At 39.6% G+C, this 16,240-nt stretch overlaps 1 protein-coding gene across 2 annotated transcripts in view; it reads right to left on the bottom strand.

Moving 5' to 3' along the window:
• Positions 1–15,880, bottom strand: part of LOC110222006 (uncharacterized) — a 54,991-nt gene extending 39,111 nt beyond the window's left edge. Inside the window, exons 1-5 of one of the 2 annotated variants that reach the window (XM_021006803.2) lie at positions 15,573–15,880; positions 7,038–7,151; positions 5,225–5,354; positions 2,468–2,561; positions 34–184 (exon numbers count right to left, since the gene is read on the bottom strand). In XM_021006803.2, coding sequence (XP_020862462.1) covers positions 34–184; positions 2,468–2,561; positions 5,225–5,354; positions 7,038–7,151; positions 15,573–15,663 — 580 coding nt within the window. In that variant the 5' untranslated portion in view covers positions 15,664–15,880. Of the gene's footprint in view, positions 1–33; positions 185–2,467; positions 2,562–5,224; positions 5,355–7,037; positions 7,152–15,324; positions 15,498–15,572 lie in introns of those variants that run through there. The other variant, XM_021006805.2, reaches the window with a different exon arrangement.
• Between the last annotated feature and the right edge of the window lie 360 nt (positions 15,881–16,240).

Below are 16,240 nucleotides of genomic sequence, written 5' to 3'. Positions count from 1 at the left end.
CTTTAAAGCAACATAAAAATATCAATTGCTTACCCCCATGACGGAGATCTGTGTCTATCTCTGTGGGTTCCAGGTTAAAAATTACAAGAACACCAGTCAAAGTAAAATTTCGCTGATCCTTCCAAAATTTACTTTTGTTATGGGCATTGCAATGACAAGAGGAAGAAGTTGTCCAATATTGACACTGTTTTTTTAAAAAAAAAACTTTAACTTTAAAAAACAAGGACTCTCCTGTATGTTACACAGCGTCTTGACAGATGACCAACTGTTTCTTAGAAGGTGTTATAGGCAAGGTATACTTTAGTTCCAAAAGACAGTAACATGCTTTTTTTGGTATATAAAAATGACAATATCGATCCATCATTAATAGGGTAAGTGTACTGAACAGTTTTTCCAGTATAATAATGGAAGTGTACTAATCCACTTATACTCTCTGCCAGGAATAGATGAGTGTCCTAGAACTACTAATACTCTGGGGGTGGTAGCAATCCTGACACAGGGATCCAGGCCAGGGCTCCCACAATTTGCCAGCCAGTCGTTTCCAATGATATTAACTGACAGAAGATGGTTTCAAAGGAAGAACATTTCTCAAGTGTGCTGAAAGCATTGTACAGTTTGGAAAGCTTAGCTCTTCAAGAAAGTAAAACCCCCCCACAGTTTTTTCCTGTATATCTGGGACAACTTTCTTACAAGCTATATTAACTGAATATATATGTAAATATTTTACAATTTCTTTTAACACTGCTGCTGTAAAGTATGTTGATAGATTTTGCCTTTGGCTTCATTACATAAGCCAGAAGTTGAATCTCAATCCAAGGTTAATCGTGTTCCAGATTCCACGCTGTTTCGGCCTGAGGAATATTCTAAGATCATTGGAAAAGGGTCTCCATTTTCACTATATTTTCTTTCATTATGATGTACTTAATTTAAAAAAAAAATTACTGTTTTAAAGGCCAGCCCTGAAATCAAATTCCGTTCATCAAACTGAATGTCAAAACAAATTCATCAAAGCAGCAGGGGAGAAAGGACGTTATGAGATGTACTCATGAGAAGACAGGTAGAGTTTAGCTATGAAAGAGAGGCATTAACTGGCCCATAGAAGGTTCTAACTTAAAATCTCTTGGCCTCAGTAAGCAAGATGATTGATTTAACCAATTAAGATACATTTCTTTTTCTTTTTCCTTTTTTTTTGGGGGGGGTTAGGCAATGGGGTTAAGTGACTTGCCCAGGATCACACAGCTAGTAAGTGTTATGCATCTGAGACTGGATTTGAACTCAGGTCCTCCTAACTTCAGGACTGGTGCTCTATTCACTGTGCCACCTAGCTGCCCCCTAAAATACATTTCTAAAGATAAAAGATGTACAGTCAACTCTTCCACATTATGGGGCTTAAGGATACAGTGCCCTCGTGATGTGGAAAATCTGCATAAAATATTTTGGCTGTCCCTTTGTACCAGTGAGGAAGTCTGATTTTTTTTCTTTCTCTTTTATGCGGTGTTTATAGTACCTTATTGTAAAATTGGGGTTGATATTTTACAATACTATATATATGCATATATATTTTATGCATTCCTGAGTTTCTAAACTTTTTCTGTATCATCTGCAGCTTCTGAAAAACTCCCCCAAAATTCCCATTTAATTTCTCATGCTGACCCATGATATATCAAAACTGTGATGGGGAGGGGCAGCTAGGTGGCACAGTGGATAGAGCACTGGCCCTGGAGTCAGGAGGACCTGAGTTCAAATCCAGCCTCAGACACATAACACTAACTAGCTGTGTGATTCTGGGCAAGTCACTTAACCCCAATTGTCTCACAAAAAAAAAAGTTGTGATGGGTAAAGTCGCAATGTGGAAGGAATAACTACACACTTACTCAAAGTCAACTAAGATTACTCTATAAAAAAAAATCTAGATCCTCATTTAAATATGCATAAACCTTATGCTAATGAAACCACATAAAATATAGAAAAATAATATGGGGAAACATCTTTTTAAAAACAGATTTATGTAGTATTACCATAGATATAGGAACACTTTGTGTTTAGCAATAATAAAGGGAAAGTAAATCATTCTATCAGCAGTTACTTTTAAATCTTCTTCATAAGTAATTAAATGCTAATTCTGAGCTATTTTTTCCACAGAGAATTACTACAAATTTCAGAAATTTTATATACATTTGGACAAACTGTCTACTAAATTATTAAAAGTGTACAAACAATTAAATAGGTAATTGTTTAAATCATATTATAAAGAAAACTTCAACAATCCATTTTGATTTATGTAGGTAGGTAGCCTCATAGAGGACTTATATAAAAGCTTTTATGAAATCTATCAGCAAGTTTTCCCAATATAACTAGTCTAAAAGTCTAATCATATAAAACACTCTTAAGTATAAAAGTCCTAAAATCCATAAAAGTATCTATTTTTTCAGCACCTCAATTCCGATTTGACTTAATCTCACCTTACCTCTGATGCTAGTTTATCACAAACATAGCAGTAGCACTGACCACACATATCTGAATTTTGCTTAACAGGAATACATGTCTCATTCTCTGTTCGTCTGAAATCAATACAAAATCAAAGTTAGTGATAAAAGAGAATATAGATATATGTTACAGAATATATATTTAATATATAATCATATAACATGCTATTATAAAAATATATATTTAATATATAATTACAGAAATATAGAATATGCCATATTGATTTGAATATAAATTATACTCTCCCACTCATCCCAAATTTGGCACGTATAAAACCTTACCATGGTCTAAAATTATGCTTATTAAGAAAATGACAGTGGAAGCAAAGAGTACAACAATGATAGAACAACATCATCTTCACTTGAACAGAAATGTAAAAATGTTCTTTTCACAATAATTATATATGTATAGCTTTTTTCAGTCGATAATTACATATTTTTTCCTTTCCAAAGAAAAAAGTAATAAGATAGTAATAACACTTGGTTGCCCTTGAGAAATTCAAGTTACTCAGGCTCAGGTCAACTGCAACCTTGGGTCTTGAAAGAATTGGCAGATATAATGCTAAGCCACCATCAGTGATTTGTGAAAAATAAACAACAGCAAGGTTTGGCAGGACTGAAGAAGAACAACTGTCCCATTTTCAAAAGACAGCAAAGAATGAACTCAATGTGCAAACTATAGGTGAGTGAGCTTGAGTTGGATTCCTGGCAAAATTATGGAACATATTAAAGAGATGATTAGCATCCAGAAATGGAAGCAATGATCACAAAGTGCTAGAACAGATTCAAGTAAGAATAGGTCATACCGATTAATCTTACTTCTTTTTTGACAAAGTTGCTAAAATGGGAGGTCAGTAGAATGCTGTAAACAGCTTAACTCAATTTTTGCAAAACATCTGATAAAACATCTCATGTTTATGTGGGTGAGAATAATTAGGTGAATATGGAAGTAACTGGAAGGCTGGACTCAAAAAGCAGGCATTAATATTTTCCAATAGAGTGTCTTAAGGGTCTTTGCTTGACCCCTTCCTTGCCTGGCAGCATTTAACATTTTCACCAATGACTTGGATCAAAAAATAGATAATCTTCTTTTTCACATTTGTGAGGACTCAAATCTGGGAGACAGTGATTCACAAAAGATCTTGATAGGTTAGCACATTAGGTGGAATCTAATAAGATAAAATTGAATAGGGATAAACATCAAGCCTTACACCTAGGTTTAAAAAAAAACTGCACAAGTGCAAGGGATAGTTAGACAGCAGTTTGTCTGAAAAAGATTCAGGGGTTTTAGTGGGACTACAAGCTCAAAATGAGCCAAAAGTATGATATGATAGATAAAAATGGTAACATGGTCTTTCATTTCACTGAGAGGCAGAGCTTCCAGGAGTAAGGACGGATATTCTCAGAGCTTAATACAGTATCTGGGACAGAGCAGACATGTTCCTATACTCTTTTGTGGCCAGATCTCCTCTGGAATACTGTGCTCGATCTTGGACAACAAAGCTTATAAAAGACACCAACAGGTTGGAGAACAATCAGCGGCAGCCAATGTGATGGCCCTTGAGTCTATGCCACATGAAGGCTGTTTGTAGTTTAGAGAGGAGATGACTGGGAGGGAAGAAAAGAGGAGGTTATATGGTAGCCATCTTTAAACACTTTAAAGCCTGTCATGTGACAGACTGATTAGACATGTTATACTCATCTTTAGTGGGTAGAACAAGGAACAATGGGTGGAAGTTGCAAAGAGACAATTTTAGGCATGATGTCAAGAAAAACCTCCTAGTAATTAGAGCCATCCCAAAGCAGAACAGGCTGCCTTGGGAAACAGTATGCTCCCCATCATTGTGGGTCTCTCAGCAAAGGTTAGATCACTTGTCTGGCATGTTGTAAAAGGCTGCTGAGGTCTCTTCCAATTCAGAAACTGTAATTTTCTTGAGATCTCATTTAAGTGGTGTGGCTTTTAAAAAAGGCTTGAGTTTATACAGACAAATCTCATCATGACAATTTCTTTGTAACAAAAAGACTCCTAGGACAAAGCTGATGGCTCACTCATTTCAAGCTATATGTGATAAAACAAATTAATGTGGATAGATCCTTGAAGCTAAATGTAATAGGATAAATTCAATTAGGACAGGCTTCACTTTTTTTCTCTCTCTCCTTTTTTTTTTTTCTGTGAGGCAATCAGGATTAAGTGACTTGCCCATGGTCACACAGCTAGTAAACGTCATGTGTCTGAGGCCAAATTTGAATTCAGGTCCTCCTGACTCCAGGGCCAGTGCTCTATTCATTGCACTTTTTCATTCAGAAAGTCAGATAATACTTAATAGTAAACAAAAAAACCCAAACAAACCCCCAAAACAAACAAAAAACCCGACATGAAAAGACCACAAAAGAAATGGGTAGCTTCAAGTTAAACACACTTGAATTATGATTCTCCATAAGTTAAATTGTTTTGATCTATATCCCCAAAGTAAAGTTTACCCAGAAAGGAAAGGTAAACTCATATTTTACTGTTTACTATGATTTGAATGGTTCACTTGAGAATGCCAGTTGAAACAAACTCCAAACTATAAATTTTAGTAAGTTAGATGGGACATTAACATATATAAGCAAATGCAAGTCGACTTTATAGGATGTCTCAGTTAACCTGAAGTCAAGGTTTTCATAAAGTTAGTCAGAATAAAAGTATTTTAAGAAAACACTTCTCTATTGCTGCCATGGTGAAAAAAAAAACATACTCAAAGGGGTGTGTCATACAGTCATATCTTGCATGTGGCATCACCATCCCTTTTTTACAAAAAGTAACTACTAGTCCAGACTCCTCATCCACAATCTCTTCAGATTTCTTCTCTTCTACATCAGAGTTTTCTGGGGAAAAAAAAAAAGGCGGGATAGGGAGAGGAGAAAGTAAGTGTAACTTATTTTTTTTTAATTTACTCTCAGAATCTGTAATATTTACCATCACTTTAATAATTTATTCCTGCCCATATGTTAAGTAGTTGCTTTTGTTATAGCTTTATGGTTTACAGAAGTGGATTTCTCAGGGGGTGGTTAACAAGAGATTTAGATCAGTATTTCGTAATTAATTCAATATAAAGTGATCTCTCTATAGCTTTTTTTTCCTATTTCTCCATCACGACTGAAACCCCAAGTCAACAAGTCCATTATGCTAGCTAGATAGCTATGTAACTGAGTAAGCTGCTTCACAACACTTGTTTCTTTACCTGCAAAATGAGGTTTGAGTAGATAATCTCTAATGACCAACAGTAAAATTCTTTGATTTATATTCTTCTAATCTAGGTTAATTCTCAATTTGAGGTCATTTTTGGAATCCTTTTTCATCTAATCTAAAAAAGCCAAGTCCTGTTGATAAAAAGGTCTGCTTCTTATCCCAATTCTACAGCTATCAGTCTTAAATAACTCACACCTGGATTGCTGCAATAATTTATATTCTTGTGGGTCTTTCCAGTTTATACTGCGCCAATACTTCCTACACAGGAAGGACTCCTAGAATACTCTTCCTGAAGGATTAGTTTTTATTATGTCACTTCGACAATTCTACAACATTTCCCAATTATAGTCCCAGATCCTCAGCCCAAGATTAAAGATCTTCCATCAACCTAATTCCATTTTCCTTTCCTACAGAGATTCTTAGTGTTAGTTATGCTAGTTTTCTAGTGCTCTTTCCTTCCTCAAAACAAACTAGCTTATTCTTGCTTCTGCTTAGAATATGCTATAATAATAGCTAGCACTGATGTAGGACTTTAAGGTTTGCAAAATGCTTTACATATGTTAGCTCCTCTATTATCTTCATCTGCATTCTTCCTCGCTTTTTCTGTACCAATTAATAACCTTCCACTTCTTCAGTAGTTCAGTCCCTACAGGAAATGATTGACCATGACTGTTTACTATTCCATCTGATGTTCCCTTGTTTATTAAGGAGCCTAGTGTAAAAGCTAGAAAAGACTTTAGAGATGAACTAGTGGATGTGTCAAATCTGAACCTGTTGGTCAGTTGCTAATAAAGGGAACTTTCTGTAATTTTATGTGTGTTATGCCCAACTAGTCTGTATATGGCCTGAGTTTAGGAAACAGTATCATAAAGGTTTAGTGCTGGTATTACAACTATTTATTTTTTCTTCCTACTCCACACCAAATCATATTTAGTAGAGGAGATGCAATTGCTATTGTTCACTGAGGACTTCACAAATTACTTAAATCACAGGAAGACTGACAAGTAATTTCATATTTTATGAAGTCTGCTAATGTATCTAATTGATTGGTCTCCTTATGTTGTTAATAGCCTACATTGAGGATCATAATTCAAAACTGGAAAAGATCCCAGAGGTCATCTGTCCAACCTCCTCAATTTACAGATGAAGAAACTGAGGCCCAGATTTATTAAAATGATTTGGTCCACAAGGTCACACAGGGTGTAAACAGCAGTGCTGGGATTTGAACCCACATCTTCTGGTTCCTTAGCCAATGTTCTTTCCCCTTCACCACGCTATTTCTCACTGTTAAAAAAAACCTTACTTAATACAGTACATACCAGAAGATTCAATCACTACAATAGAATTCCTTAAGGTAGTTTCAATGTCTGTTTCGTCATCACTAATCAAAATCACACTCTCTTCATTGGCTTCTTTTTCAGGTCCCATGGTATCTAAATCCAGAAAAAGCACATCTAATTAAGGTTTGGATCAAAAGGAAGAATAGAGACTCAAAGAACAATTTTCCTAATACAGAAGGCATTAGGGTCTCAAATGGGGCTATCCACAGTCACCTGTACACATCACAGGTTTTCCTAACTCTCTTTGCCTTTTGCTCATACCATGCACAACACCCAGAAAGCATTTCTTCCAATTCTGTATGTTTAATTTCTTCAAGGCCTAGCTCAAATGCCACCTTTTCCAGAAAACCTGCTCTGACCCCTTCCCACCCAAATTCCTTCCTGGGATCTCCCACAACACTGTGTTCATATCTTCCCTCTGTATTCGTTCTTCCATCTGTCTCACTCTGTTTTTCTTATCTATCTGTGTACCCCCCCACTCTCTCTCTCTCTTCCTTCTACCCCTCCCCCCTCTAGATTGTAAGCTTGAAAGGGTCAGAAACTATGTTTTACAGATCTTTGAATCTTCCACTATCACCTAGCACAGGATACCACTTGGAAGGGGTTAAACATGTGTTTTAAATTGATAGGTATAAAACTAGTCATTAATGCCAAGGGAAGGGCAAATGGAGAACCATAAACTAAGTTTTGAAAACAAAGGCTCTTTTAAATATTACTTGTTCAGAACTACTACTTTTCTGTGAAAAATCTTCATAAGCAGTTTTTATTATTTTAGGGAAAAGAGAAACAAATGATTCCAAGTCTTCATTTTCACCTTTTGAGACTCGATCCTCAAAAACAGCTTCAATCTCCATTCAAAAAATCACTTCCTATTGGCCAAGAGCCCTAGGGCAAGCAAGAAGTAAACAGATAACAACCTACACCAACCTCCAAAAGAAAACAGGCTATATGAGAGTGTTTTTCTCTTAAGAATTACCTAAAGAAGCTATATGTAATGTTTAGTCAATAAAACAGACATTTATCAAGTGCTTACTACATACAACACAGTGTGTTAGGCATTCAAAGATAAGACTTGGTTTCTGTCCTTAAGTACCTTGTGCTTGAGGTAAATGGGAGAGGATATAACTTTATAATACAAATTAAAATATATATAGGAAGAATATATAATATTATGAGCTCTGATTAGGGAGGCAAGTTCCCACCAGCAGTGAGTAGGATACTAACAGATAACAGTGAAGGATTAGAAGAGAGAGAAAAGTAGGTATTTCAGTATAGTGAAGAATATGAACACAAGCACAGACGTGGGAAACTGTGGAACACATCCAGAGAGGAACCAGTTCAGTTTGGTCAAGTGTAAAGGAAGAAATACAGTCTATATTCCTTAATGGTTTCCAATTAGTGAAGCACTTGGATTAGCCCTTGAGAGAAGGGAAGGATATCAATCAATCATTCAAGATTTTTTTTTTTGGGGGGGGAAGGTGAGGGTGGTTGGGAGAAGAATGAGTTCAATCCAAAGACAGAGGATAATATCAGCAAAGACAGAGGATAATATCAGCAAAGCCAAAGAAACAGATGAGGATGAACAAAAAAATGGAGGAGGCGGAGAAAGGAAGAATAAAGAATAACTCAGTTTGGCTGGAACTTGAAAAAAATAGCGCAAGCAGAGACTGGAAAGGTAGATCAAGTTCTAAAACCAGATTTTACTTGATTTGGCAGGCAACGGGAAGCTACTGAAAATTTCTACATAGAAGACTGACTTATGAGAATGACTCATGTTGGAGTCTATTTAAAAAACAACCAGAGCCCAAGTTAGGGTAGTTGCAGTGTTCATAGATGTAAAGGATAACACGAAGACAGAACTGACAGGATCGGGCATGTGCTGGATGTGAAGGTAGAAGAAGGGAAGGGAGGAAGATGATTTGGAGCTTTCAAGCCCAGGGTGACTAGGAAGCAAAGTGTCATCACAAACAGGGAAGCTGGGGACACGATTAACTTGACAGGAGCAGGAAGACATGGAATTCAGTTCTGGACATATTGAGTTTGAGTGGCAGTAAAACACCCAGCTAGAGATCTAGGTCTTTAAACAAGTGCTAGAAATACAAGACTGACTCTCTGAAGAGGTGCTAGGTGGTGACACAGATTTGGGAGTCATTCATATACAAGTGCAATGGCCTCTTTTCATTTTTGTCATACAGTTGTTGATCTTTTTTCACGGTTTCTTCTGCTGGCTGATTCATGACCCTCAAGTCAACAGGCATTTATTAAGTGCTCGCTACCTGCCAGCCACTGTGCTAAGTAAGCACTGGGAAATCAGAGAAAGGCATGACAACAAAGAAAAAACCCAATTCCCACTCTCAAGAAGGTCGCTGTCTAACTGGGGTGACAACATGCAAATCACTAGGTACAAAGAGACAGACTGAGACAATACATCAGAGATAATCACAGAGCGAAGGCAGCAGCATTAAAAGGGCGTTGGGAAAGGTTTCTTGAAAGTGAGGTTTTAATTGGTAACTGAAGGAAGCAAGGAGCCAAAGAGGGGGGAGTGAATCCCAAGCACTGGGAACAGCCAGCGAAAAGACCAGGAGATGGACTGTCTGTAGGGCATAGTGGGGAAGCCAGTGTTACTTGATCATAGAGTATGTGTGGAAGGGAGTAAGATATAAGAATACTGGACTGGCAAGGTAGGAAGGGACCAGGTAATGAAGGATTTTAAATGTCACACAGAGGATTTAAAAGCCCTTCCTTTAACCATAGGTACTCAGCCCAAAGCTCTGTGCCCTAAGCCCTCTTCCTTTCTTCTTCGTAACCTGATCAGTTCCTGTGGGGTCAATTATCATCCCCATGATATAGGGATCTCACACCCTCTTCTGTGGAACAGACCTATCCATTCAATTGACTGCTGGACATTTACATTTGCATGTTCCTTCTGGCACCTCAATCTCAGTGTATCCAAAAACACCCCCTCACTATCTTGCCTTCTCCAAACTTCTGCTATTTCTGTTGAGGTTACCAACATCCTTCCAGTCACCTAGGTTTGCAAACTTGTAATTATTCTTAATTCTTACCTCTTCTTCATTTCCTATGTGACCAAGTGCTAACTCTTGTTGATTATATCCTTATACCTCTCCCCTTTCCCCATTCTCAGATGGCCACCACCCTCATTCACAAAGGAAGAAACTGAGACTCAGAGAAAAGAAGTGACTTACCTAAGATGGAATGCTAAGCAGCAGATTTGAACCAGGGTCCTTTGATGCTAGGTTAATCAACAAGCATTTATTAAGCACCTACTACTGCTAGGTGCTAGAGATACAAAGAAAAACAAAACAGCCCCTCTCCTTAAGGATATTACATTCTGTTGGAGAAGACAACATACACAGATAGAGACACATACAAAGGAAACCCTGGAGGGACCGATTATCAGCCGAAGGGACAGTTAAAACCCTCTTGCATGCAGAAAAGGAGACATTCAAGAGACAGCGCAGAGACAGAAATAACAAGATCTGGCAACTGACTGGATATGTGGAGTGACTGAAGGTGAAGAATCAAAGATGACACTGAAGTTGGAAAACTCGGTGACTAGAAGCATGGTGGTGCTTTTGGTGTAATGATACAGAAACCTAGGAAAGAACTGAAAGGAGGAAGAAATGGGAGGTCATGGTGAATATGAAGAGCACAGTTAGCCATTACATGACAAAGGGAAAGATGGAATGATGAAAAATTATGATCAGATAAAAGAATTCTGGACTTTGTGGACACTGAAGTAGAACACTTCTGGTTGTGGCAAGTTCAAGGACAGGGCCATCTCTGTATGTAACTAACCTGGAGTAGAAGAAAAAGTCATGAGAATTGAGGATATTGAGGACCTGGGAAGTTAGGGTAATTGAGGAAACATAAATATGTATGTTGAAGGGGGCAGCTAGGTGGCGCAGTGGATAGAGCACTGGCCCTGAAGCCAGGAGGACCTGAGTTCAAATCCAACCTCACACCAAACACTTAATACTTACTAGCCGTGTGACCCTGGGCAAGTCACTTAACCCCAACTGCCCTAAAAAAAATTAAAAAAAAATGTATGTTGAAGTCCCCTAGTACGAGGGTGGGAGTCAAAGAGGAAAGACTGAGCCAAGCACTAAACTCACTGAAGAAAGATGGAGAATGACCTACAGGTCAGTTAATAGCCACAAGGATTTGGATTAGGTGATGAATCTGGACAGCACGAACCTCAAAGGAGGAATCTACTGAGTGATGGTAGTAGAAGTAAAGTCCAGGATGGAAAAGGCAGTGGGGAGGAAGGAACAGTCTGACTCCTCAATTGTGACAAATGAATTGAGGAGTATGAGGGGAAGAAAGTACCCAGTACTGAAAAGGGTGCAAGGGAGGTAGTGTCAAGCCAGGTCTCACTGAGGGCCAGAGGATGGAAGGGAGTGTGAAAGAAAGAAGTTTAAGATGAAAGGAACTTTGTTGATTACACAGCAGGTGTTCCACAGAGGGCAAAAAGGCAGGAGCAGGGTATCTAGAGGGGGACTCGAAGTTGAGGGAATAGGGCACAGATATTGTCTTGATACCTAAACCAAGGAGAGTCAAAACAGAAAAATAAAACTACTGACCAATATCCCTAATGAAAATTAATGTAAACATATTAAATAAATTGACAGAGGCTACAATACTACAAAAATGATACATTATTACATTTATAGAGTTGGTTCGGTATTAGAAGAATGACAAACTTAATTGTGTTAACAACAAAAAATAACAAACACAATGATAATATTAATAGCTGCATAAAAAGATTTTGAGAAAATACAACATTCTTTTTGGTTAAAAACACGGTCTTTTGGGTAAGATCAAATTTACATCTAAAACCAAGAGCTGGCATTATATATTATGAGGATAAGCTGAAATCTTTTCTAGTAAGAATTTAGAATTTAAGCTCAGAGTGTACTAAGGATATTTATTCTCAATACTTCTCTCTGACACAGAAGAACTAGAAATGCTAGGTATAGCACCCAGATAAGAAAAAGAAGGTGAAGGAATAAGCATAGGTAAAGAAGAAACAAAACTATCACTTTTTTGCAGATCATGTGATAGCATTCTTATCCCACAGTCAACTAAAACTTATTTGAAACAGTCAATAACTTCAGCAAACTTGCAGAATATAAAATAAACATATATAAATCATCAGCACTTCTGTATAACACCAATTAACCTTGACAGAAAGAGCTATAAAGAGAAATTACATTTAAAATTGCAGAATGTATAATATTTGGAAGTCTGCCCCCCAAGAAGTATTTAAATACAGCTACAAAACACTTGTTTTCAGAAACAGACCTAAATAATATGAGAAATATTAACTACTCATGGTGTTAAGCCAATGTAATGAAAATGCAAATACTAACTAAATTAATTTACTTATTCAGTGCCATATCAAACTCCTCTCAGCTTCAATCTCTTCTATTCATTGGCTTCTCTATTACTTACAGAAATGCCACCCCCCAAAATTGCCCATGTTTCCTTTTATCCTTAAATCCCTTCAGTTGACTCTGCTATTGCCTCAGACTATAGTGTATCATATCTTTTGTTAAATTTTTAAAAATTATCATACATTTAACAAACTGGTAACTGCATACACAAAGAACAAGAGCTGTATATAAACCTATGAATTTGTATTTTTAAGTATATTAAACAAAGCAATAACAAAATTGCCCTGTTTGTGTCCACTTCTGAATCTTTTTTTCCTTCTGTTTATTTTTTAACATTTCATTGATGCTCCTTTTTTATTTATTTTTTAAGCTCACTAACCCACCTCTATCCTAGCAAATCAACACATGGGATATATCATCCTATATCTTTTTCTCCATTTCACAACCAAATTTCTTGAAACGATCACTTATACATGTTATTTTCATTTTCTCACCTGCCATTCACTTCTCAAACCTTTGCAATTTAGCCTTTGATCCAGCTGTTGCTGTTTAATTGCTTTTCAGACTCTTGGTGACCCCATTTGGAGGTTTTCTTTGCTATTTTTTCCTCCAGCTCATTTCATAGATGAGGAAACTGATGCAAACAGGGTTAAGTGATTTTCCTAGGGTTAAACACCTTGTAAATGGGGCCAGATTTGAACTTCCAAAGATCAGTCTTGCTAACTGCAGGCCTAGAGCTCTATCCACAGCCCCATCACCTTTTAATCCTATCACTTGATAAATTTCAAGGTTACTAACAATCTCTTAACTTTCAAATCCAATGGCTCCCTCCCCTTCCCCTGACTTTATTCAATTTAACCCCCTGCAGCTTCTGATACTGTCAACCATCCACTCTTTTCCTGTAAATCCTACTTTCTTTGGAAATGCTCTATTGGTTCTCATTCTACCTTTCTGACAACTCTTCTCAATTTACTTTGCTCTCTTAAGTGGATACATACCATAGTTGCCCTGGACCATATCTTTTCCTTTGGTTACCATACACCAGTTCTAATGGCTCTGTCACTTCTATGCCGATGACTCCCAAATCTATCTATCGATCTATAGGTCTAATCAGACCAACATGGTCAACTGCAGGACCAATATCTCCACTTAGACATCTCAGAGGTATCTAAAATACATGTCCAAAACGGCACTCCTATTTCTGTTCAAACCCATTCCTCTACCTCAGAATTTCCTAATTTTGTTGGAGGCATCACCATTCTTCCAGGCACCTAGATCCACAACCTTGGAATTATTCTTTAATCATCCTTCACTCTCACTTTCTCATATTCAATCAGTTGTCATCTATTGTTAATTCTACCTTTACAACATCTCTTGAACCCATCCCAGCTTCTACTCTAATTCAGGCCCTCATTATTTCTTACCTGGACTACTGCAATACCTAACTGGTCTCCTCACTCCCTTTCCAATCCATCTTCTTTGTAGGTGCCAAACTATTATCCCTAAAATGCAGATCTGACTATGTCAATTCCCTACTCAAACCTTCATGGATTCCTAATGTTTTCTGGAAAAAATCCTCAGCCTAGCATTTAAAGCCTTCTACAATTTCACTCCCAACCACATTTCATCTTATTTCACATTACTGCCTTTTGTCGTCTTCGTATTTCCCCCCAGGTAGGGGGACGAGAACTTGGTGGTTACAGGGGATAGTATACCTGGCCTGTAGTCAGAAAAATCTGACTTCAAATCCAGCCTCAGACATTCGCTAGCTGTCTAATCCTTACCTTCTAAGCGACACAGACATAACTAGTTCCCCAGGTTGTTGAGATAATTCTCCCCCCCTCCCCGCCCCACCCCCCCTTTTTTTTTTTGGTGAGGCAATTGGGGTTAAGTGACTTGCCCAGAGTCACACATCTAGTGAGGGTTAAGTGTCTGAGGCCACATTTGCACTCAGGCCCTCCAGACTCCAGGGCAGCTGCTCCGTCCACTGGTCCACCTAGCGGCCCCGAAATAATCCCATTCTTGTAAAATGGGAGTAATATCCCCTAGCTCCCAGGGCTGCAGAGATAAAATAACAATGGCAGCTAGCTAGGCACTGTGCTAAGCACTTCACCAGGAAAATCTCATTGGATCCTCACAACAACCCTGGGAGGCGAGGGCTATTATTATTCACACTTTACAGATGCAGAAACTGAGACAAACACAGCTAGAAAGTATCTCAAGCTGCATCTGAATTCAGGAGCACTCCAGGCTTGGGGCTCCATCCACAGCACCACCTAGCTGCCTATTTTTATTTGTAAAGTACTTAGCTCGGTGCCTGGCATATGGTAGATGCTTAACAAAGAGAAGCTTGCTTGCTTCCCTCCCTAGGATCTGACTGACAAATATATGACTTTTCCCTTCCCATTAAACTCAGCCATCACGCTCCTCTCCAACATTTCCATCTCCTACGTATCTGCTTTCGCACAGGTAGCTTCTATGGATAGAGTCCTCAAACCTCCTTCAAAGCACAGTTCAGGCGCTTGCAAGCCTTTCCCCCTCCCAAGTTATTAGGGTTCTTTCCCCCCTTGAAATCACTCCTCTTACATCCCCATTTCTGCCAGTCCACACCATAGCGTTTAAACACGCGGGGAGGGGAGGAGGGGCAGCAAGGGCGGGCCGTCTCTACAGCAGAGGTCTGGAGTGTGCCTGAAGCGGGAGCTAGGGAGGTCAAGGTGGACTCGGAGTCTTGCTTTAAGCTGTTGTTCCCAAGCCCGCAGCGGGGAGCGCACGGCGGGGTCCAGGTCTCCACGCTTCCTCCCGCGCCCCAGCTCCCGCCCCGGGCGGCCAAGTCACAGCGCCTTGCTCACCCCTTCTCCAGCTCCTCCGGCCGCCTCCGCCTTTTCTTTCCTCTCTGCCTCGGGCGCCCCTTTCCCGCGCCGCCCGCACCTCCGACGTATCTAAGCACTACGCTCCACAACTTTCAATTCCCGCGGCACCCGCGGCCTTCCGCTATCAACCGTCACTTCCGGAAGGGGGCGTAGCCCGACCGAGCCTGGGGCGCGCGCACGGGACTCCACCTACTCGCTAGGTGGGACCTGAAGAGAGAGCTACTCACTCGCTCTGCGTCGACGCTGCCTGCGGCCATTTTGGATCCTGGCAAAGGCAGGCCCAGAAGAAGCCATAGTCTTCCGCGTCCGGGCGGCCATTTTGCATTTGGATAGGGTGGCTTTCCTCCTTCCCTTCGAGTTCCTGGAGCCTCCACATCGCCTCTGACGGATGGAAAATTGCCTGTTGATTTAAGCTGGCGATCCCAGCCAACAGAGGGGAGGAGACGGCCACTGGACTGAGAGACTGGCCTGGGTGGGCACAGGAGGCCACCGTGACCCACTCCCACTGTTTACGGAGGAGGCAGTGAAGCACGTGGTGGGGTGGGGAGGGACAATGCCGGTGTCACGTGACCAATGGGCGGGAGAGCCGGGGCTGGGGGGAGGTGCCCATTGCTCAGTTAACCGAAGAGCCTTAGGCTGCTGTTCCTCATGTCCTGGCAGGGAGGTGTCAGGCTTGGTCGAGCAGCCTTGGATCTTGAGACCCTGGGCCAGCTAATGAACCATTCTGTTTAGTAAACCTCAAGTGTCTACCACGTGCTCAAGGAGCCTGTTAGCTGTTGCTTGTCGTTTAGTCATTTTCTTCAGGGGATCTTTTTTGGGGTTTTCTTGGCAAAGATACTGGAGTGGTTTGCCATGTCACAGGGTTAAGTGACTTGCCCAGGGTCACACAACTAGT

The sequence above is a fragment of the Phascolarctos cinereus genome, unplaced genomic scaffold (genome assembly GCF_003287225.1).
Source record: "Phascolarctos cinereus isolate Bilbo 61053 unplaced genomic scaffold, phaCin_HiC Scaffold_4;HRSCAF=312, whole genome shotgun sequence".
Lineage (NCBI taxonomy): Eukaryota > Metazoa > Chordata > Mammalia > Diprotodontia > Phascolarctidae > Phascolarctos > Phascolarctos cinereus.
The sequence above is the reverse complement of the archived record's forward strand: the minus strand, read 5'-3'. Positions and strand labels throughout refer to the sequence as shown.